This window comes from Gallus gallus, chromosome 3 (genome assembly GCF_016699485.2).
Source record: "Gallus gallus isolate bGalGal1 chromosome 3, bGalGal1.mat.broiler.GRCg7b, whole genome shotgun sequence".
Lineage (NCBI taxonomy): Eukaryota > Metazoa > Chordata > Aves > Galliformes > Phasianidae > Gallus > Gallus gallus.
Window position 1 is genome coordinate 37,289,640 of NC_052534.1, and position 24,954 is coordinate 37,314,593.

A 24,954-nucleotide genomic window follows, 5' to 3' on the forward strand; every position below is an offset into this window, starting at 1 on the left:
TCTGAGCAGCTTGCTCCAGTGCTCAGTCATCCTCACAGCCTGCCCTCGTCCTCTTGGTACCATCCCTTAAGTAATTTGTACGTATTAATAATATCCCCTCTCAGTCTTCTCCTGCAGGCTAAACAGGCCCAGATCTCTCATCCTTTCCTCACAAGAGAGATGTTCCAGCCCCTTGATCATCTTTGTAGTCCTTCACTGTACTTCCTGTAGGAGCTTCATGTCTTTCTTGTACTGTGGGCCCAGAACTGGACACACTCAGCCATTCCACCCAATTTGGTACCTTCAGCAAACTTGCTGAGAGTGCACTCTGTGCCTTCACTGAGGTCACTGATGAATAAGTTGAACAAGACTGGACACAGTAAAGAGCCGTGAGGGACACCAATAGCTACCAGCCTCCAACCAGACTCAGTGCCAATGATAAAAATACTCTGAGGCCTGCCATCCACTTCACTGTCCATTCATCTAACCCAAATTTTCTGAGCTTACCTATGAGAATGTTATGGGAGACAGTGTCAAAAGCCTTGCTGAAGTCCAGGAAGACAACTGCTTTCCCAGCCCCTGCTCAGCCAGTTTTTCTGTCATAGAAAGCTATCTGAATGGCTAAGCATGATTACCCCTTGGTGAAACTATGGTGAGTGCCCCAATAACCTTCTTGTCTTCCACATGCTTAGAGATGGCCTCCAGGATGAGCTGTTCCATCACTTTCCTTGGATGGATGTGAGGCTGACAAGTATATGACAGCTATATTCCTGGTTTCCTCTTTGCCTTTTTTGGAAATTGGAGTGACATTGGACTTCTTCCAGTTCTCAGGCACCCCTCCCATTTTTTACGACCTCTCAAAGATGATGGACAGTTTGCCTAGCAATAACATCTGCCAGTTCCCTCAGCACTCTTAGGTTCATCCCATCAATCCCATCCCATGGACTTGTGAGAGTTAAATATGCTCAAATCATTTCTAACCCAAGACTCCTCCATCAAGGGAAAGTCTTCCTTTTTCTGGATTTATTCTCTGTTCTCCAGAATCCGGGGTTCCAGAGGGCTGGTCTCAGAAGTGAAGACTGAAGCAAGGAGAGTGTATTGCTGCACATCCCATACTTACAACAGGCCCTTCATTTTCACTAGAAATTTTTAAGGGAACTCAACATTAATTGAGCCATTACTGTAGATTAATCCTACAGGCTAAATATTTACACTCAAATTTTGAGAGTAAATTTTTAAGACATAAAACCAGTTGTTTACAAACCCTTTGAGTCCAATGGGATCTAGAAACTTAAATCAACTCTCACTTCAGTCAGTGGTGATGCAAGTACATATAGGAATGTAGCTTTATGATTAAATAATATGCCTAATTCAGCTTCATAAGAAATGCAGCCAAGCCTAAAAATCAACTGGACATGTTGAACTTGCATTGTAAAGACCATGCTCCAGTTTTGAATGATGACATTTGCAACAGAGCGGACCTGACCTCTGGGCAAACCATTCCAGTGGTCAGCCCAAACTCTCACTGCAAAAATGTGCCCTGAAATTCCAGTGTAAGTTGCTGATGGTCTGGAAACTCATATATTTTAAAGGTGTAACACAAGAGTTGGAATAACGTGCAAAAATCTGTTACTTCTATAGGCTGGCTACCTTTACCACTTTCACACAGAATTTTCACACTTTATGGAGATAAGCAACACTTTAAGCACCATTCAGTTAGGTGATTTCAGGGTGGTATACTTCCTTGTTTGACTTTCTACAATTGCCAGCCTTTTTGTCATGCTGTACAACACTCTGGGATTGTTCTCTGACAGCAGTTCAGGCTAAAAAGCTCAGTGTCCACAGTTGCTTTGTGGCGACAGATCTTTGCACCACAGATCAGCACGTCCGTGCGTGCGCTGATGCAGTTGTTTGTGTAACTGCTGCAAAGTAGGTCAGAGGAAAAAAAAAAAAAAAGCTGAAAGTTTGAAGGTGCTCCCGAAAAGGATCATTTCACATAATCCCGCTTACTCTGTAGTCTCACAACCAGTTTGAGCCAGTTTGACAGCGCACCGCTGCAAAAAAACAGTCCTAAATTCTACCCCGCTCCATCCTTGCGTTCCCATGTGTGTCCCCGTGCAGGTTCTGGCGTTCACAGGGCACTTCCTTAAACGTCAGCTTTCAGTGAGAACAGCTCTCCAATCCAAGTTGTCTGCAGCTGTACAGTCTCCAGAGCTAGTAAAGGGCAACAGCAGGAAGAGAAGGCAGCAGCACCTCACTCTCAGATTCTACTTAATCTGTGTCCTTTATGGACAACTGAGCGAGCGCAACCAAGGCGAGATGCTCTCCAGAGGCTCAGGGGAGGAGCACTGAGTGGCTGAGGGCAGTGATTATCAAACCAGATTATTCAACAAGGGAGCAGTTAGAAGGAACATCACCTTTAGTATGATTTGTGGTGCTTATTGGAAGATTTTGAGTCCTTTATCTTGACTTATTTTCAGCGATTACTATACTCAGCAGTGCTAAGTCATGTGTGTGTCACTGTCCTTATGCTGCTGCAGGGTTTGTTTGCAAGAAACCTTCAAGAACTTGTAGTGAGAATGCCCTTACACCTGAAAAGTGCTTCTCCTTTGTCTTTTTGAGTGCTGTTGTCATTTTGCTAAATTAGACTGTCAAAACACTTTTCCCTTTCTGATATTTAGAGTAACACCAGGAGCAGCTTAGAATTGCTAGAGCAATGGGGCGAAGGAAAGTAGAACATAAAGCTGCCATCATCTGGGAAAATCTTGCATCCTACTCTAGCACACCCTTTGGGAGGGTGAGTTAGGAGTATTGTGGGTGGTCAAATTAAACTTTAATTAGGCATTGTTCTTGGAATTTATTTATTATTTAGAGGTAACCTATATAGTGGACTTGAAAGCCGCTTGTTCCCCAAACATGACATAATAACTGCAGTGACTATTAAGTATTCTGGGTCTCATTTTAGCAAATTTAAGGGTGGTAAAAAATAAATGTGGCACTAAATATTCATTTTGTAAAAGTGCTTAAGTTCTCAAATACCTTATCTGAAGTCAGTTCTGCACCAAAGCCCTAGTTTATCTGATTTACTGGGATGAACTGCCAGCATATAAATAAATAAAAAGGTAGCGTATGTCCTCCAAAAATAAAGGTAGTGTACTATTGTCAAAGGAAGGTGGGAGCAACTCCTTTGCATAGTCTGTAGATGGATGATGTTTTCTAGCTGTTTCACGTGGGGAAAACATTGTCATTGTACAATTACAAAGAGTTGTGATGCAAAGCTGTATTCCTTTATGCAGTTTCACAAAAATTGCTTCCTATGTCAGCTTGAGACCAACAGCAGAAACAAATGTAATACTGCTGGGTTAGCCCTATTTAAACATCCGTTGCGCACAGTATCATGCATGCAAACATCTGTCATCATGCTGAGCACCCTGGTTTTTGAAGGTGGTAGGAAGTAATACTTCAGTGCAGCTAACACTGCAACAGGATTTAACTCCTGAATCAAAATAGATAGCCTTATCTAAATAAATCTTCAAGTCAGATCACATTTTGGTATTTCAACTGTATTTGGAGGTGTTTTCAAGCTACTTCCTTCCCCACCTTTTGCACATAGCTAAACTTACTGATCTTTTAAAAACAGGGAGTGTTTCAAGCAAAGCAGTCTTTGTATTTTGAGATCTGGTTCAGCAGTTTTTCTACTTACACACCCATGTTTTCAAATTGCACAGTTGTGTTGGTAGGACCAAACACTGACCTTTAGGATGCTCTTTTAGCATTTGACTAAGTGTTTTAAATACCTCTGTAGTATTCATTACCAAGCAATGCATTTTATTCCTGCATTTTACCTACCTCTGTTCCTACAGCCAACAGACCCAATGGGCTATTCACATAAAGAAAGAACAGTGGGATTATTCTTGTCAACAAAGAACAGCCACATTTCAAGGATTATATCCAAGTGAAGCATTCAATTTCCATTCAATAATTAATTTTCTAGGCTCCATCACTTAAGGGGCCAAAATACAAATGATTTGTTGTGCTTAGGTCAAATTAACTTTTTCTGCTGCGGTATCAAAATATTACCAGTAGCCAAAAGAAAGCTGATGGCTTCAAGATCAGTTCTGTGTAAACTCCAGTTAAACCTATTAAAGCCTATTAAACCTAAGCAGTTTAGAGGAATATCAACAAATTTACTCAGCACAGAACAGATTTGGAACCTCACTATTTTAAGAAAAACTCAAAGTCTCCATCACTCTGAAAACACTTAACATATTAAAGTGAACTGAATATAATTTCTTACATTTCTTCACAGAATCCGAGTTGATCAAAAAGTGTATAAATGCCTGAAATTGTGAGCACTAAGAGGAGTGGGAATTCAATAGGGGGTGTAGTTTTACAGTTTATCTATACTGCTGCACAAGGCTGTCTTGACTGCTTTTAGTTTGCTACAGGTTTCATTTGATTATAAAATTTTGTAGCAGTCTTTAGGCAGCCACATCAAATCAGTAAAAGAGAGAGGACGAAGCAGGCTTGCCAGCTACTCCAAGACAGCGTGGAAAATGAGGAATAGGGTCAGTGTGCATTTCAGGTCACATGCAGCTGGACATGTGCCTGAAGGAAAAGCTGGTGAACATTGAGCTCAGAGGCATTTTGCTGTGGAGCAGGAGGCAAGCAGGAGCAGTAACCTCACAGGCAAGGACACAGTTCTGCAGTAGCCAAACAAAAATAGCAGTTCCAATGATCCTAGGAGGTTCAGCCAATGGTCCAGTGCGCACTGCACTGACAATCCATAGTCATGAGATGGGGCCAAGGGCAAGTCAGAAAGTGTCACAGACTACACAAGACAGCATACGCACAACATAACACAAGCAAGGAGTGAGGATTCTCAGGGCAGTTGGAGATCACTGGTGTATTTAGGGCCTTAACCATAAACAGACTCACTCAGAGGTACAGACACAAGCAGTTGAGGGGGCTGTCTAAGTACAAGGGCTAGGCATGCTCCTGCTGCCTGTGCGCTAGAAATGGCACCACACTCAACCTGCCAAGTACATCAGTTTGTGTTCAATAGGGCTTGAGATCCATGACAACCTAGAGAGAAGGACTGTAGGAAGGTCTGGCCACATAGTAAAAACAGAAAACATGAGAAGTGCAAACAAAGGTATGTACTGCAACTGTGTGTATTCTGCACTGGTAGGGAAGACAAAGCACAACAGAGAAGAAAAAATGGACTCCTGCAGGCTGTACAACATGATTAGCTTTAGGGAGCTTCAAGAACTACTTCCAGCTCTCAGCCAAGGCTCCTCATTGAACATCAAACCTTTACAGATTTTCTGAAAGCACAGAGGGAATTCTTGTGTGTAAAACACCTTGAAAGACCAATGTCCTACTTCGCTTCCTCTGACTTACACAGACAAACAATCCTGCATGTTATCAACTGTTAGAAAAGTGTGTTTATAGACAATCCTCTTTCCTTTAAAGGACTTTGAAACTGCACAATTCATCAGTTTGGTTTAAAGTCTAACTTGCTAGATTTAATCATTTTATCCCTCTGTGAAAACTGCTTATGATCACAGTCATAGCCATGACGTTTGCTTTACCCTTTTTTACAGGAGGCCACAATATCCTCTTTCTTCAAAGTGGTTTGAGGCATTGCTATCCCTTCTCATCTCATGTGTTCAATTCATTCCAGGTAGGAGAACAGAGAGGAGAGCAGAATGCTGAAAATCTTACAGATCGTGAGATATGAAGCAATACTCACAGATGGTGTTGATTCTAAATCTCACTCCCTTTGATTTGTGCTGGGTGGTGGGGTTTTTTTTTCTTTGTTGTTGTTTTTTGGCATCTCTTTTTGTCCTGTAAAACTAAAAGGGCTTTTACACTTGCACAGTCTGCAATGTATTAAGCAGTCTAAGATCTCCTGACAAGTCCTCTGAAATCTCAACCAGAATTGCTGTGTCCCATCTGTTCTTTAGATTGGGAGCAGTCAGCACGCTGTACAGCACCACACATAATAAGAGTCTTTGCTGATGACTTGAGCTCGTAGCTGCCTTCAGAGGACTACAAGAGAAAGCAGATCTGAGACTGCCCGCAGCCTCTCTGAGTTTTATAGCACATAAAAATATCCTGTATTTCCCTACCCTTCTTTGCCTCTTCTATTTGTACTTCTACAGGCATGCAAGCAAATAGATCAGGGTGAAGCCATCTGGAGGGTATGAGGAGGATACGAGCAGGCAGATAGTGTTAATCAGGCTCCATTCTCCCCTCCCCTCTTTGCTGCAAAGAGCTAAACTACCCACAAGCACCTGGATTTCAGTGCCAGAAAGTGCTGGTAGTCGCTGGTTATACCTTCGTTTTGCACACAGTGCTCTAATGCCTTTCCGTGTACCGCCGGTACAGAGGCATACTACCAGTTCTGTCCACCAAGGGGTCTAATTTAGAGAGTGCTCCAAGCACAGCAGGTAAATCTAAGGATATCATGTAAAACCAAAGGGAACAATACTTCATTTATTGCCTTTGTATAAAACAAGAACAACCGCTTTCTAATCAAGTAGAAATAAAGTGTTCCCCATCAAAATCAGATTCAAGGGAACCTTGAGATCACTAAACCAGATTTAAGCAGAAAGACGGAATAAATCTTTGGCATCAGCATGCACTGTCCCACAAGTTCTTGATGCACAAATTACTGGTGGCTGAAAGACTGTTCTGGGCACACATGGCAACGCGCTGCCCAGCTTTTACACTTCTCCACTATGCCTACTCTCAGCAGCTGTTGGAGCCAGGACAGCAATCTGAACAAGACATTTGGCACAGCCATTCTATGTTTTCTTGGGTTGGTTTTTTTTTATTTGTTTTAATATTAACTGTCAACATAGACAGATTAAATTAAGTCTCAGTCAAGGCAAGACTTGCTGGCAAGTTCTGTGCCTACACTCTTGATGGCAAGCTAGCTAGAACTCAGTGTCTGTGGCCTGCTACTAGTTCTTCCATACCTGAGCTCCTGACACAAGGAGCCAGTGCTCTGTGAAGGCTGAACTTCAGGGGAGCACAGATGTGAACCACTCCTCCTGAAGACAGCACTTCAAGAGCATTTTTCATTTAAAGCATTAAGAAGTATCTTGAAGGGAAGAAAGTTGTCATGAATTGGGTTCAGACAGAACAAGATTTTGAAACAGAACAGAGGAATAAGCGGATGAAGGATGGACAGATGTTAAAATAGCCTCAGGACATTTACATCCTCAGGACATTTATCCAATAGATTTGATTTTCAAGTAATTAGAGCCACACTTTGATAAACAAATTTGTGCAATACAGTACTACAAATGTTAATGAAATTTCCAAAAACTTAGCAAATTGGCAGAGGAATTTCTTCTGAATTTTGGAATACAATGACCCAGTCAAGATCACATATGGAACATGAACTTGTCGGTTAATGTAGATCTCTTACACTGTCTCAATATTTGCCATGTAGATATAAATATTTGCTTGTTAGAATAATAAATGACTTCTAGCAAAAGCATATGGCTCAGTACCACAATCACTTTAAGATAATGCAAATACAGACTGCTGTTGGAAGGGATAATCTGCCCTTCTTAGTACACTGGATATATATTCCCAGCCAGTATGGGAACCAGAACAGAACTATTCTATTTATAAATAAAAAAAGATCGTGGAAGAAATGGAGATTGGTTTGTCCTTTGTGGTGACAGCCCACACCTTGGCTTAAAATCAGAAAGGAAACATTTAAATAAAGAAAATGCAAAATAAAGCAAAATAAAATCCAGCTTAGAACAACCAGTGTCCCTATATTAAAATAACTGGCCTAAAACAATATCAGATAAATTGCCCTCTGAAGCAGAAAGTAGATTCACAAGAAAATGTGTGCACAGACTGTTAAGACTTGGGGAAGCATTACCCCTTATCTAATTAATATTCTCGTATCAAAATATGACTGAAGCTGTTTTTAAAAACTAGCGCACCAAAATACTGACGCTACTATCAATGTTGGAGGCACGTGCCTAAAACTCTATTCATGTATTAGCAACTATCAAACAATTACTTCCTTACAGAATTGCTCTGAACCACAAGCCATTTAAATCAAAAAAGAAAGCTGCGCTTACCTTCCAAAACAGGCTGTCAACATGAATTATTTTCCTTCTTCACTGAGACCACCTGCATATGGGATAAAAGTGCATATTCTCTTCCAAGAAACAGAGAATGTGTTTCTGATGTAAACAGAAGCCACTAGAAGTGGCTCTGATCCAAGTCTTTTGTGGCCAGTATGTAAGAAATAAAATTCAGGAAACTATGCTAGAAGGATATAAATGTGGAATGACATTTCAGACAAGTATGGATGGGTAATTAATCCCTTCAGCTGTCTGCCTCAGTTTAGTTTGCTCTACTTTAGCAACTAGAAATCCGATTTGCAAATGGAAAAAGTACTTTACAGAAGTCTTTTTCTCAAGGTCCTGAGAACATTTCTCATCTGCTTTGATCAACGGAACATTTAGTGAAAAGACAAGTGTGGAAGTCTCCTTCATACTGTCAAAAGTAGGAAGCTTATCACAATTAGACTACCACCAGGAATAAACAGCAGACAGAGAACACGAATGTCTCCCAATAGGAGTGTCAGATATAAAAAGCCATTGTGCCCATTTTTGACATTTTCTTACCTGTAGAAACGAGGCTTTGCTTTTATACCATGTGTGGAAGTTCAACGTTTTATTCTTCTAGTTGCATTAAACTGTGACAATTAAAGATAGACAGATTTATTTTTTAATAGGACTTGTCCTACCCAAAAGTCATTTGGCTGGAAATGTCAGTGCTCTAAGGCAGAGCTCTCCAAACTTTGTTTGTACGGGCACTATCATCACAAAAAGAGAACAGTGCTGCACCATGTCACTAGCAGCAGTGGCAGTAGTAGCTTCTGGCAGCATGCGAGGCTGCACTTGCATTCGTGGAGATGTGATTCTAGCCTTGATTTTCCCTCTGAAGCCCTCTGCTGGCCTCTGCACACAAGGTGGTGAGGGAAGATCAACTTGGTTGTTGTCTTCCTCTGGGATTAGTCTGAAATTGCTCACGCCACAGGCACCTTACCTGCAGGATGCTTATTTTAGGAATGAAATCATACACAGAGTGATTATTTTTAATGCTTCCCACTCAAAGATATCAAAGCAAGGCCCAATGAAAGCACTGTTGTGTACTTACCATTGCTTTTTTGTGGAAGAGGAAAAAGAGATACACAGAAATGTTAACGCCAGCATCTTCAAAACTATAAGTGCGTAAGCGTCATTGAATTCATCTAAGCTAGGAGTCTAATAAGCTGTTGACATGTGTGCTCTGGCGATCTGAGTGCTAACACTGTCCCATTCATTCTTAGATCCATGTCAGCTCATGAGGCCTTAGGTGTATCTCCAGCACATAGCACTTGTTCATGTAAACACAGTGTATAGAAATGCATGGCATTTTTTTGAACTCCTGCTTTCAACAGACAAACTTCTTCTAATTTTCAGAGGTATATCAAGTCCTTAGGGGGAAATACTAGATGATTCCAATGACAGAAGTCTCATAATGTTTTGAAAAGCAGACTTTATTTAATAGGCACATCATTGCTTTAATAGCACTGGGCTGCACAGCTCACTTCACCATTTGTAAATGGTTTTGTTTGATTACATTGCATTTCCTCAGTGACAGTAGGATTCAAGTAAAAAAGTTACTGCTTTCATTTTTAATCATTTCTCAAGATGGAAAAAAAAAACAGTAGAACTACTAGTGCACAGGACCGTAACACAGACTGAACTGCCTGTGAACCAGCAGAAGTCAAGACAATAATACAGACTGAACTGCCTGTGAACCAGTAGAAACCAAGACAAACTGTAAGTTGAGCACTGAACAGTTAAAGCTGTAAGACAACCACAATACATTTGCTAAGATGGGATTTTGCATTATGCAGAATGGAGATGAATGTTGCCCGCTAATGCAACAAGGGACAGGCTTTCGTATACTGAGAAACAAAGACTGTCCAACACAGACAAGAATGAGGGTTTCAAAACAAAACAAGTTACATAAAATTAGGTTCCCTATTATTTCTGATTATAAAAGTTGTACTCTCAGCTGTAAAAGTTAAAGGCTTAAAAGAAAAGCACTGCTTACATAACTCTAAACCTGCAATTTTAATCAGCTTTTCAGGCCTTTTTCATCTATATTACAATTCTTTGTGAGAACATAAAACCATCTTTAAGAGACAAAAACATAGCATTCTTAATTGTTTCAGTAATTAAGTAGTTTACTTGTTTGATATATTTCTTCCCTGAAAAACTTAATTTTAACATTTTACTAAATTTCAACAGTAGAAGCATGAAAAATCAGGAAGTATTAGAGGAAAATGACATTGCTCCATGAAAGTAAGATGTGTGGTTTAAACATGGTTTTATGAACGTTGTGAAAGAAGCATATGTGGCATTGAAACATTCTGAGAAATGGATAAATACTTTGTGATTCTTAACAATCAACAGTTTCAATGTTCTTAGGTCTTGCATTTTATTTTCAGAATAGATATTTCCAGAAAGTTAATACCTTGCATCTTTTTTTTCTTTTTTTTTTCTTTTTTTTTTTTTAATATATTTTCTGGCATTGTATAGGACTGACAACCTAAAACCAACAATGCAGAAATCTAGCGTGCTGCACACATTAACATACACTAGTTACTTTAGTAATAGAACTTTACAATGAAGGTACCTACTGCATTTGTAAAACTCCTTTTTTTAATCAGCTTGTCAAACCTTTTGAGAAGCAATCTGGGCAATCAGATGTGGTATTTGTTGTGTCTACTGTGAATACAGCCAATTATAGAATCAGAGATCGCTCTCTCCATACAGTGCTGATGAAAAAGAGGTGTAATCCAGGGCTCCAGGAACAGAACCTGGGCCCGTGTATTGTGGCATTCTCTTGATGCAGTACTGAGCCTGCTCAGGAGGCAGCTCTCGACGTAACTCATCTGCCAGGATATAAGGCTGTAGGGGGGGGGAAATGATGGACAAATTCAGTATGTATTCTTCAAAGACATCAAATATATTCATTATGTGACTAATAAGCGTGGATGTTCTGCCTACTTTCCTGAAACCAAATGTTTTCCTTGGTCAACTCTAACCTTTAATGATGAGTTGAAGGAGACAATCCTACCAACAAACTGATTAGGTCAAAATCCAGTCTCAGGCTAGGTAACTGTGTGTGTTAGCCAGTGAATACTATGCAGCCATAGATAGCCTGCTTCGAATACAGGAGCTCATCCCTAGTGTGCCTCACTGCTGCTTCTGCGGTGATAGAACTGACATGCTTTCAGTTAGACTCCGTTAGTTTCAACAGCCTAATGTATTTATTATGAAAGATGTACTATTGCTCTTAATGGTTTGCATTTACGATATGAAGGATACACTCATATCAACTGTTAGCAGAATCAGCATTGTTTAAAATAACAACATAAACTGTATTTTCTTGAGACATTGGCATTCATCTTCCATATGAATTCTTATTGAGAACACATCTGGAATTCAAAATGTGTTCCACAGTAACTGTGCTGAGAACATGTCCTGAATTTAGAATGTGGTTCATAATAACTGAGATCACAAAATCAATAGAAACAGCCAGAATGAGAAAATCAATTGAGTGAACCTGAGCAAATAGATATGTACTGCTGTGATCTCTCATTTCTCAATAGCATAGGATGGGTTCTCTGGCAGCAGGAGCCCTCTCTCCTCCAGAGGCTACTCTGGAGCCACTCAGCAGCAGGACTAGCTGTCAGGAGGATAGCATGCTATATTCAGGATCTTCTTCCATGTACCCTGTAACTACAGGAAGCCTTCTCCTGCTCCTAGGACGGGACAATGGCACATTGCATCACCCTGCTGAATGAGCTGTCAGGTCACAGCCGTCGCAACCTGGCTCACAATTAGGTCAAGTATTGTGCAATTGACTCCGGTTATGTTCCAGGGCCAAAATCTGCACTGAAACATCCAGACAACATCATGTTACGCAGAATGAGTTCCCTTCTAGTGAAGGCTACTGTATGCAAATAGGCTTGTTGTGCAATATATCAATTATACAGACAAACTGTTTATTTTCTAAGAAGTCTGATTTTGTCAGCTCCTTGTGATGTGAAGGGATACAGACCAATCCTTGAATTCTGTATGCATTTCATCTAAGAGAGTTGGTTCCAAACAAGAAGAAAGCTAAGAGCTTTCTCTGAACCCTTACAAGTTGAAAACAAAGCTCTGCTATTACTAAAAACCTTGTACAAGACTTTCTGCAAGTAAAGGCTGCAAGGGAGAGCTGTTGAGTCCCTACAGCCAGCAGCTAGATGACTGACCTTATCTGAAGCCAGGATTCTGAAGGAAGCTATCACTTGCTCAGCCGTGTCTGTATCTGCTGTTTCTCTGGTCATGAAGTCAATGAAGGACTGGAAAGTGACGGTTCCTTGTCCATTGGGGTCAACCAAGGACATGATTCTAGCAAACTCAGCTTCACCCTTTCAGAGAATCCAAAACAAGCAAAAAAAAAAAAAAAAAAAAAAGAAAAAGAAAAGGTCACCGTAATCAATCTCTGACAGCCCATACCTCTCATGAACCAACATGGGGCAGAGGCTACAAAGTCTCTAAAGCATCTTACTGACTTAGGAACATAAATGTCACAGTCAGTGAAATCTGGGATCTTAAGTGACTACCTCTCTTTTGTAAAATGGCCTTGGTGCTTTTGAAAAAAATATTATTTGTCCCAAATACACAATATTTCCCTTCAATTAACTTCCTTCAACTTCTCCTCTTTCCCATTCTAATACTTGTTAAACTTGTTTTAACACTGCATTTTTCACCCCCCTCCTAAAACCAATAATGTTTCCATTGTAATTAAGGTACTGCACAGGGAGGTGGAAAAATATCCCAGGAAGGCACATGCAGACTCATTGAACTGAGAACTAAGAGAAACAATTCTGAAAATTTCATGCCAAACAGCAGACAGTTCAACTTACGCAGATCTTTCTACTACAAAGAACAAAGTGGTATCGGTGGGGGAAATTATAAAAATAAATAACTGAAGGAAACCAAATGCAATACCCAAAGGTAGTCTATGAGAATTAAAAGAATTAAAAAACATCACACTTATCCTTCTTCATGCAGACAAAAATTTAAATTTTATAGAGAAGGAATAATAAAATATATTAATTTAGTAACTGTTAATTTCAACTTTGAAAGTTTCCTTCAAAGAGCAATGCAGCAGTCTAGTATTTGGTGCTGTCTAGAACTGCATTTAACTTCCTTTTTAACCATTGGAAGATGGAAGAAAAAAAAACAAAGAAGGAAGTAGTATCTCTAGTGTAAATTGTATTATTAGTATTCCATCAACCTAAATCAGCTTTAGTGTTGCTGTGGTTAATTTTACAAACTGTAAGCAATTGCCATTGTTTCTTAAAATTCATACCAAATCATAACCCATTGAAATCAAGCAAGCTCTGAAATCATCATGGTCCATCAGTCCGTTCTTCCTCTATTGACCAAAATAACATAAGGAATACAGATGGGAAGGTTTGAAGCATCCACGGTCATTTTCAGAGATGATGAGTTTAGACCATTGGGAAATTGGATCCAGTGTATAAACAGTATTCATTGACATTGCCCAAGCAGGTCACCAGAATTATCATCAGTTTTAGAGAAGGAAGAAGTAACTAACATATCACACACAGGAAACAGACATTTTCAACACAAGAAATAACATTAAGAAAAGTCGGGGGAGAGATAAGGGAGAACATACGGAGAGCACAACCAGAGAAGACAAAGAGAAAGGCAAGGAGAAAAATTTGTTACTAAGCTAGTCAAAAATCAGGAGATGCACAAACTGCCTCTCTGATATGCAATGTCTTTTGAAGGTTCTGCAAGGGATAGTGTAGTGAATATAAGTGTAGTTAAAAACAGTCTGAAAATAATGTATCATTGACTAAAATACTCCACTCCAAGGCTAGGAAGGGACATGATAAAAGCTGTCTGCTGATATATGAGAAATAAATACAGAGATTTTCCTTCTTCTGACTACAGGCCATCAAGACCTGGACTATAGCAAAGAAATGAACACACTGGCTTAAATGGTGACACTTAAAAGACTTAGAAGAAGGTAACTGGAAGACTCTGAATAAAAGGAGATTGCTAATTTTGAAGGCAGTAACTCATATGCAGCATTCCTGGCTTATAAATTGTATGACAGTAATAAGGTAAATAAATGTCTCCTCTGTTTTGCATTGTAATACAGCGGTTTAGAAAGAATCGTGTCATCCTAAACAAGGAGAGAACAGTACAGCACTTATATTCTGTCTGAGGAAAGGAAAATGGACAGAAGTCTGGGTGCGAAAAGCATAGGAGTTCTTCACAGCTGTCTCTTATCAAGGAAAAGAAACAGCCTGGAAAATGTTTGAAATGCACAGTCAGAGAAATGTGGCTCCAAGGTATGCTGAGAGAGAGTTCGTCTAACCCAGTTGCCTTCCCAGGCACAGGATCTTTTCAAAGCATTATGCTGTATACATTGGTTCTTAAATTAATAATTGAAAATTATTATATTGACCTATCTGAAAACAGAATAACATCAGTTTCCTCTACCTGCAGGTCATTTCCAACCTGTCCTAGACTGATGAGGCAGGCTTTAAATTCATCAGAATGTAGATTGTCAGATTCATCCTAGCATCCCATAACAGGTCATGCATTTGGAAGGTAAAAGAAAAGAAGGAAAAAAAAATCACAGACCAGGTTAGTTGGTTAGTAAAGAACATTCGACACTTTTATTAGTAACCATATGTTTATAGAACTTAATGGAAATGTAATGTTAATTTACTGCAATGAATTCCCTAAAATGTGTAAAACTTCTGTAGTTTCATGCTTTACTTTTTTCCTTAGTGGAAGAGGAGCTGGACTTCAATTACAATGTTAAAACTGTGCTTCCTCTACAGGTACTTTTTAAACATCTTTGCTTACAAGGCAGTTTTTGTTCTGCTGAACTACCATTTGCTGCTTCCATTTTCTATTGCCATACAGTGTATCTCAGATGCAGTAAACAAATCACTGAATCTGTACAGAACCTTTTTCCACACTCAGTCACCGTTACTTCTCTCTAGATCTGATATTACTTAGAAACTGAATATGCATATGTAAAATGAGAGAACAACTGAGTTAATGCCTAGATTCAAAAGAAATCTATACCTGACAACTTATTTTCAGTTCATTAATGATCTATAAAGTTTTGCTTTGAAAACTGATTTTAAAGAGTCCCCATTAAATTCTAGGTTAAGTGCCCCTAGTACTACCATGTTAAACTGCATCCCTGGTTTGAACAAATTTTTTCATTCTGTTGGTCAAAAAATTCACGCTACCTTCTTAAAAATAGACTTACCCATCTCTTTCCTCTTGTTCATACAAAACAAGTCTATCTGTGTTAGCATATACAATTAAAGAAATGTTCCTAAGCTGAAAAAATACTACACTTATTGATGTGACAGACTGACTGCTACATATAAGAGAGTGGGTTTGCTTGGTGGATGAATAACGTACTTCTGAAAATTTTCATGTAGTTATGTATTACTAAAATCCTAAGAGTTTTAACAAATGCATTATTTACCAAATTAATTGGATTAAATGGTGCTTTATCAAGTTCATGATGCCATGCATTTTGGACATATTGTGTTGTTAGAATACTGACTCCTCTGCATCAGCCTCCACCAGCTTCATGAAGGAAAGATGAAGAATAATGAGACAGAAAGCAAAGCTACACATTTAGAGCAGCATTTAGTTGAAAGCCAAAACCACAACCTTTAGCATCTCTATTTTATGGAATAATTCCTGCTGCAAAGCATTCAAAATGATTTTATCATTAATGAAATGATGTTTTATCATTAATGAAAATGTTAACATAGGTTGACTCAAAACTGTCGAAAACTATTCTGAGGGTAAGCTATGGGATCAAGACACAATAGAAGCAAAGTCAGCTCATTTGATCATATTTCTAAAGCCAAAGAAATTTCTGTGCAACTACAAACAATGTGATTTTAGAACTGGAGCTAAGATCCAAATTCTGTCTCTCCTCCTCCTCTACAGGGTCTTGTAGGAAAATATTAGCTATTCAAATACACCAGGGGTGTGGGGGTGGTCAGTTTATGTGTCAGTTGGAATCATACAAGAGGCACTGGAGGAGAGTTGATCGTGAAAGGGGGGGTAGCATATCTACCAAAGCAACCAGAAGAGAAGTCAGTGGTTGTGATCGAGCTCCCAGTCAGCATTTGGTTTTGGGATTCCCCAGAAGAGAGCTCAAGTAGTTGTTCCATGTGCTACAGCAGGCTTTCACATACTTGTAACGATTTTTTTAATCTCTATGATCTGTATCATCTTCAGTATTAAAAAAAAAAACATCTTCACCTTTGCCATATATCAGAGTTGCAGGGGATACAATGATATTTTGCAATTCAGTCATAGATCAAAATCCTTTAACGGATTACTCACTGGAAAATGGTTCTTTGCGTTGTTTAGAAACCAACATTAAGCACTGAAATTATTGTTGTAAAGCATTTAAATAAATGACTCATTTATCCTTTCTTGTCAGTACAAACTAAAACAGTGAAATCTCACCTTATTTCATTATTACTCCCCAGAGAACTTTTCCTTCTCCCGTGTGAATTATATGTGGCCTTACATAAAAAAGTGGAATTTTAAGTGAAAGTAATGTATCTTACAATATGTGCTTTATTTTCATGAATATGAATTGACCTGCACAGGCTTGATCATGTGTTTTTTTTAATGGGAAGCTGTTTTTTTCTGCTAGTAAAGTAAATGGTGGCAGGATGCTCTTGTTCTGCATGCAGAACTCCTACTTAAAATCTGTAGTTTGCCAAAAATCGATAGTAGAATATATCAGCAGCTGGTAGGACACTGCATGCAAAGCAGTTGCAGACGTTTTATCCCATTTTTCTTAGAATGTACTAAATATCCTGAATTTGAAAAAGGATTCTACATTAAAAGACTTGAAAATCAGTGACTGACAACATAACTATTTCAATGTCCCAATTTGTCTGCATACCATTATTCAGTTATGCAACATTTTGAACACTTCTAAACTGCTGTGATTTAGACATTGTGTTCCACTTCCTTTTTTTCCTCTATGCAAACACATTAAGAGAGGAGAAGAAATATACCAGCAATAGTAAAGGTTTCTATTTACACCTACAACTAGACTGTGCCCTTAGGCATAGCCTCCAGCAAGGAGTTACCTTGCAGCAACATCCTCAGGAATAACTTCAGGGGCATCCGCCTGTAATTTGAAAGAGAAGATCCTAGAGGGCTTCCCCTTTGCCTCAAGGGAGTTAGTGTACTTACCATTTGACTTTAACAAGATGACTTTTAATGGATTTTTTGTGCTAGCATAGCTGTGCTGGTGGATATACTGTAGGAAACACAAGCTCTTTCTGCCCTTATTATTCTTCCATGCACGGTGTCTCCTTACTCAGTGTAATTTAGGGGGTCAGGGGCACATAGCCCCAAACAAAAACTTACAAAATATCTAATAGCTTTCTTTTAAATATTCAAGATGCAGAAGCCATTTAAAATAATAACTTAGCTATCTTCCAAAAAGCTAACAACCACAGAATTAAGCCCCATGATTTATTATAAACTGAAAAAAAAAACCCATATATACGTGTTATTTGCTTTCTTTCCTGGAGAGGAAGAAAGGGGTTCCTTCCTCAGATTTATAACTAAAGCAAGTTCTCTTTCGAAGTACTCTATAAAGAACTGTTAGGTTTATGTATACTAAAATGGGTTCTTTAAAATGGAGAAGGGGGCTGCTCTGCACATTAATATTTTGCTGACATCCTCAACACACATTAAGAGTCAAACATTAAGATGTTTCTTAAAGTGGAGAAATGCCACCATACAAGTCAGAGCTATAGCATGCATAAAATGACTCAGTTTTCCGTATGTATTTAAGGCCTCCTGCTCAAGGACAGCGTTAGTTTCTAAAATCTTTTCTGGCTATCCATCAATATGAATCGCAGACTAATTCTTTCAGTGTGTTTTCAAACTACGTCAGGTATAGAGAAATGCTCCTATGAGCATTACTAAGCATTACATACTGCTAAAAGACTGCTTTTTTTTTTTTTTTTGGGGGGGGGGGGGGTCTAACATGGAGAAGTCGCTACTTTCATGTTAGTGCTTATGTTCATCTTCATTTCTTTGAGGTGGTCAAGACTGAAAAAAAAAATCAATTCCTGCCCTCTCTATCTAATTTCCAAGTTTAGAATCTTCATTATTTTGTGTACTCAGAAGTATCCCTGAAGCATCCCAGGTTTCCTTCATTCACTGACAATAAATTTTCAAGTGTGCAATGGAACAAGGAGGATACAGAAATCAAAAACAAGCCTGCTCCTCTCAGACACCTTTGCTCAGTGTCTCCTTCTATCCTGTGCAGATCATGGTATATCTGCCCTTTAAATTACAGTGCAATTTAACCAGTATAAGCTTCTCTTTTTTTAGTGTTTCTGTTGTCTGTCCTTTACAGAAAGCTTGGCTTGAAGGCTGAGTGGTTTTAGAGTTCATTTTTTTCCTTTCTTAAACTTACATTATGCTTCTAAGAATATAATCGCTCTATTGTGACTGCACTGTACAAATCACAGAATGAGTGAGTTAAGTTTCTTCATAAAAGTGTTTTGATTCCTACTTTTTTATTCATTACTTATTAGATAAATGAAACATACAGGCTCTTATTTCCCACTTACAGACAGGAAGATAAAGGATTTTCCTTGGCAACTATCATTGCCCTAGCTATATTCCCGACAGATCTACTTCTAGAGCAACAACTTGTGATTCAAAGAAGTAAACAAAAATATTGTAATCAAGATTACTGCTACATTTAATGAAGTGGAAGCCATGCTGCACTGCCTTAATGTAAAAGGGCACATTATTTTCCAAAACACAGCGTATCCAACCCTGTCTGTTATTTGAACAAGTACTCAACAATACTAGCAGAACAGTAATTTGCATTACATTTAGAGAGAGTAGGGTATGTGTATAATGCTAAGATTTCATAAGGTTATAAATATTTTGTTAATTGATCTTTAGAACCATTTTAAAAATAGCTTATTGTTACTGCATTAGCAGATTTTTAAGATTATATATGAAATGGAAGGAGACTTGCTTTTGGGAACAATGAATATTGCTAGATGAGAAAAGGCAGGAGTACTGTACCCTGTCAAAATGATTGAATGATGCTCTGAAGTCATTCATTTGCTCCTGGGTGATACCCTTGGCATCTCTTGTGAGGATCTGAGTCTCAACCTCATTGATAGTTCGAGCAATGGTAGTAAGTAGGAGCTCCCATCCAACACGGATATGCTATGAGAGAGAAAATACTGATTCACTGAAGAGTCAAACATATTTTTCTAAAACTATGAAAAGTACAGTCAGCAAAAATCAGCTCTAAATGCTTACATGATGTCTTATCCATACCACTAACTATACATTATAACTGAAGGTCATAAAAAATAAAAATAGTCTTCAGGAAAATATGGAACTGGTTTCTAACTGGGTACTTTTTTTTACTATAACTAAGTGATCCCTGAGTTTATTCTGGATGACAAGACTTGGACTTTGAGTGCTGTTATTTTCAATCATCTCAGTTTAGTTAGAGGCTGTATTCAAACAACACTTTTTCCCACATTACCAATTTCAGCCATTTTCCAGCATTCTGTAAATAATTAATGTCACAAGTCACTTTACAAACATGGGAATCATTCTTTAAAACTGAGAAAGCATCTCCCACAAGTGTGTAAAACAGCTGTCCTCCTACACATCAGCAGCACTGGGACCTTCACTGGTAATCTGTAAATTCTCATAGCAAATTAGTAAAGATGAAACATTGCTTTGCCACAGGAAAAAAAAAAAAAAAGCGAAAAAATCCACTGCTGTACTACTGTTTATCTGAAGGAAAACAAGCCAAGTCATGATGAGCTATATTTTCATTCGAACTTTTTGTTTGCAGCAAACCAGAGAAGAAATCAAGCCAATTAAATTTCACTAAGAAGCACTTAATTTCTGTTCCACCTTTACCAGACCCAGGAAGGGCTCTTCAAAATATCTTATGTCTCAGTCTTGCACTAGGCCATTCTCATCAGTATGTGTGACAATAAAATGTGTGACAAAAAAGTTTTACAGTATTATCAGAAAGTCTGCCAAATCTCATTCTTCATAGCAGTGTCTTCAGATCAGGGAAGGCAGTTACAGGGAAGAAGATGGCAAAACAATCTAACAAGTACAAAACAGAGTAAATGCTTACCTCCATAGTATAGTTGGTGTGTTTGTTGTCAAACACCAAGGCTTCTTGTATGAGCTGATGATCTCCTTCCAGTTTATCAATGTTGTGTTTATAGTTAATGATATTTTGCTCATATTGCTTCAGCTGATTCATCTGGTCCTCCAAAGGCCCTGTCATTTCAATAGAGCTGCGGGCAATTTCCTGCAAAAAGACACCCCCCACCACGCAAAATTTAAGCTTCAGATTTTCTAATTTGACTTGCATTCACAAAAATATTTCATATTTTCAGATTAAGAAGCAAAAGTAATAAAATCTTCATACAGAGATGATAAACTTTACTGTAGAAAACTCATTTAAAAAAAATGTGACTTATTTATTTCTGGAATCAATATTGAGTTGCCGGTGATCCCAATGTTTTTCTGTAAAGAGCAAAAGCAAAATAGCTGTTCAGTCATACTTTTTTCAAAGCTACATATCCTACTAACCATCACTTATACAATCTTACAGTTCTAAGAATCAACAGGGTACTAAATTCTTTGTGATTAAACAGCTCGCAAACTATCACGGAGACTGTTGATATCCTGTACATACAACAAAGATAACAAATGATAAAATACTTTACTCATCAGCTTCTGCATGAGTGTCTGATACTCACTTCCATCTTGGTCTGGATCCATGGCCCAATGACATTGGCCTGAGCAGCAAACTGGCGACGCAGGCGTTCATTGGCATGCTGGCGGGCTAGTTCTTCCTGCAATGATTGATCCCTCTGAGGTACCAGCTGCTTCACCTGTTACAGTGAGAAAGCATTAAGTGTGAGGATTCATGACTGAATACTTCTAAAACAAGTAGAACAAAAAAGCCTATAGTTAGTAATTTTTCTTATTGGCCTGAAGATTAATATCAGAACAAGCCAGAAAAATTATCACTGTTGTATTTACCTTTGTGCTAACATAAGGAATTGCTACCATAGTTTTGGGCATCCAGATGAGAGAGTGAAATTCTCACCTCTGAGATCACTGAAATATTTCAAAATATTTTGTACTATGAAAGCTAGCTTATCTTTCTACTACTTCTTTCATCTCAACATCAACTTCTCATACAATCTATTACTTTCACTGTGCTTTATGGATGCAAAATGTGTTTAATTGCATTTAATACGTTTCTAGAATAATAAACGATAACTTAATATTATGCTGCAACCTCTTTCCACTGTCCACATTAGAAAATATATTTAAGAAGAAATAGTTAATTTGTGCCAGTTCCACCAGTTTTGAAATGGCAATTGGTTCATTTTGGCATCTGGTGATCTAGAAAGAAATGACAGATTTATTGTTAAGTTTCCTGGATCATCTCAGTATTCCTAAACCAAACTACTACGTTACAACATTCTTTTATGCATTTAGCATTCATTACCTTTTCCCACTTGGTGCGAATCTCTTCCACAGTAACAGTGCTGTAAGGATTGCTTGCACTTATTCTCATGCTGTAACTCTGAATAACTTTTTCAACTTCATTCTGGATTGACAGTATGGCCTGTCTTTCACCATCTGCCTCTGGCAAAGTAGCTTTAAATTGATCATGTGCAGAGATTAAACTCTAAAATCAGAGACAGAGAGGGAGAGCATGAAAACTGTAATTTTCCTTCCAACATCTGGAGGATCTGCTGTAAATAAGCATAGTTCATTCTCTCAGACTCCCAAACACCCTGTCTACATGTATCTGTATGTACATAAAATAATACACATAGATACATTCATGAAAAACCCATGATTAACTTCATCAAGACTACTGCTTCTTCTATATTTTAGAATACTTTCATGCCCATCAAGAAATAACTTTATTATAGACATCACCTATCAGAACGTAAATGTTAGGACAGAATCTCTTACCTATGTTGTATTCTCCAAGAAAGAAAAAGTTTCTTTTCTTGTCTTTCTTATGACTGTAAGCCAAAAAAAAAAAAAAAGACAACCATTTACCTGAATTTCCTCTATGCTATGAACAATAAACATGTCCTGTAGGTCTTCCATAGCACCTTCCATCCAGTTGTTGAAAGGAGCAGCTCTTTTGGCAAACTCCAGGTGAAGCTGATCAATTGTTTCAAGCAATTTCTCTGTCCTCTGTATAGGTTGGAAAAGGTAAATTCCTTTTTATTAGAGGCAAGACCTAATTCTACACACATTCCTATGAACAAAATCATGCTTCATCTTTTCAAAAGCAAATGATTATCTAATCGAGTGGTTTCACCACTTGCTTTATGGCAACAGTACTAAAGATACTTTCATATCAGGCATTAAAAGGGATGTATGCCTTTCAAGGGTAACAGATGAAATGACTTGTTTTTGATATTGTAATCTATCTGCAAATCAATTTAAATCTGCTAATCTTGCTTTAGTCATTTCTTTCAAGTAGAAATTCATCCTCTCAGCTGAGCTGATCATTATTATATTGTTTACCTCCAGTGCCTCTCTCCTTTTCTGAGTAAGTGTTCCCAAGCTGTCCCATTGGTCACATATCTTTTGGCATCGATCATTGACACTTGCAGCATCGTGATAGTCCAGTTCACTAAGAAAAAGTGAAGACAAAAGTCTGAGCAGTCTTCTGAGAGGCAGGAATAGTTGCATTGTGCATGCTATTCCACTGCCCTTCAGTAATTCTTCCCCTCTATTTTTTTGCAATATTTCTCCTCCAGGTAAGCAAGTGCTGCGTGTAGACATGTATGATTTAAACATGCTACATTTCAAGAAGCACAGCACAGAAACAGTATCAACACCTCCTTCAGTCTGAGGCTTTATCAAGTTCCTGGAGGTTTGTAGTATTAAATTAAATGTCCTGAAATATATTAGCTTTATTTTAAATAATCCAATGATCCTTTCCAGATTAATACATTGTGTAATTATAAGGGCTGCTCCAAAAGCAACGCCTCCTATTTTATTCTGTTGGCCCACAATGTCAGAGGCAGATGTTGGCGGTACAGCAGTAGAGGTTGAACCTTCCCACCAATATTCCATTACATGTTGGTGCTATGTGACAGATGGCAGCAGAGGGGCAGTCTGACAGAATGGTGTCTGACATGGAAGCGGGTATGAAGCACAGGTGTGGAACTGAATTCCTCCATGTGGAAAAAATTGCACCCATTGACATTCATTGACACTCACTGAACATTGATGGAGACCAAACAGTGGATGTGGGCACAGTGAGGCAGTGGGTGATGCATTTCAGCTGTGGTAACAGCGACAGCAGGTCACCTCCACAGGTGCTGATTCTTACACGTGTGTTGTGCAGGCTCTTATTCATCACTGGTGAAAATGCACAGCTAGCGATGGCAATTACGTTGAAAAATAGAGTTTTGTAGCTGAGAATTTGCTTTATTAAATAGCGCTATTATGCTCTTTGTATCTGTTGTAGTTCTCATGGAATTAAATAGGAGGCATTACTTTCAGAGTGACCTATGTATTTAACTGAGAAACAGATCTCTGCTTGTGTTCAAGGCATAATCTACCTCTAACAGGCTGCCCAGCTTTGGGCACAGAAAACAATTTTCATCTTTCTCTCCAGGAACTCCTCACACACTAGAACTGATTAGGTACGGGAATCTCCAGAGTCAGGTTTGCTGCCACTGCAAATTAGTACACCCAAAAGGAATGTAGCAGTTAGCACCGCTTTTTCACCTATTTAATATGTTTTTATTATCCTGACAGAAAACAACTTACTGTGCTGCCTAGACTAACTTCTTAAGCTCTGTCCTGAGATTCTACACTGTTTCAAACTGACTTTTGGACCTCAGTGACAGATAATCCCCATGGTTCTACTGCAGCCACCATGACCATAATAAAATATATGTTAGGCACTTCAGAAGCTCATTTTTATCAGTGTATCATCATCCACTGAATTTAGCTCTTGGCTGCTCCTTGAGGACATTTTGCACAGTACTAAGCATTGCAGAGATTGTGATTATGTGACAATATGGCAATATGAAGCTAAGATTTACTCTAAGGCTTGAACAAGATGTTAAATGCAGGTATAATTTGTTCTATCCTTTTGAACATCCTTTCTCTAGGCAAGTGGCAAGAGAAATGTACAGATCGCTTCCTCCAGTAACTTAGAGAATCACAGAGGACTAAATGGGAGCTGAGACAGTTTTCCTCTGTGAAGGTACCACTGTAGGCCAGGGGGAGTGCTTATCCTTCTCCCTCTGAGTTCAGTAGGAACAATATGGTTAGGGATAAAGCTGAGATCATTCTGTTTAAAAGAGGCTTCAGACATGCTGAAATCAATTTATCTTTGCAAGCAAAAAATGGTAAAAAAACAAGTGAAAATAGAATACTACAATTAAAAAAACTCTAAATTGTAAAAAATCCCATTATGTATAAGGAGAGAGCTGCCCATAAGGACTACACAAGGACTCCTTAACTTAAAAGCTTACTTCCTCCTAGGGGGCAAGCCTTTCTGTTGGCCTTCCACGAATGCAATAAAAACCATGTATTTATTAAGAAATTTTAAGTCAGGAACTTGGACACTTGGATAAAACACACCATGACATATTCTATTGCTGGAACGTTTCAGATGGAAGTTATTTTTCACATTTTAGCATACTGAGGCTATTAGGTGATGATCCTGTGTGAGCTCACAGAGCTCACTAAGTGGATG

At 38.5% G+C, this 24,954-nt stretch overlaps 1 protein-coding gene and 1 long non-coding RNA gene across 3 annotated transcripts in view; one reads left to right on the forward strand and one right to left on the reverse strand.

Annotated features, from left to right (window-relative positions):
* The window catches only part of LOC121110429, a 36,213-nt gene that overhangs the window by 782 nt on the left and 10,477 nt on the right, over positions 1 to 24,954 (forward strand). The window contains exons 2-3 of the long non-coding RNA XR_005858830.1: positions 5,586 to 5,665; positions 14,055 to 23,112. This is a non-coding gene — a long non-coding RNA (uncharacterized LOC121110429). The remainder of the gene's footprint in view (positions 1 to 5,585; positions 5,666 to 14,054; positions 23,113 to 24,954) is intronic.
* ACTN2 (actinin alpha 2) overlaps positions 9,545 to 24,954 on the reverse strand; it is a 76,906-nt gene continuing 61,496 nt past the window's right edge. For both annotated transcript variants that reach the window (XM_046938534.1, NM_205323.2), the window contains exons 13-21: positions 22,761 to 22,869; positions 22,284 to 22,424; positions 21,718 to 21,900; positions 20,957 to 21,091; positions 20,323 to 20,502; positions 19,236 to 19,382; positions 13,444 to 13,509; positions 12,338 to 12,496; positions 9,545 to 10,985 (exon numbers count right to left, since the gene is read on the reverse strand). In XM_046938534.1, the coding sequence (XP_046794490.1) occupies positions 10,827 to 10,985; positions 12,338 to 12,496; positions 13,444 to 13,509; positions 19,236 to 19,382; positions 20,323 to 20,502; positions 20,957 to 21,091; positions 21,718 to 21,900; positions 22,284 to 22,424; positions 22,761 to 22,869 (1,279 nt within the window). In that variant the 3' untranslated portion in view covers positions 9,545 to 10,826. The remainder of the gene's footprint in view (positions 10,986 to 12,337; positions 12,497 to 13,443; positions 13,510 to 19,235; positions 19,383 to 20,322; positions 20,503 to 20,956; positions 21,092 to 21,717; positions 21,901 to 22,283; positions 22,425 to 22,760; positions 22,870 to 24,954) is intronic.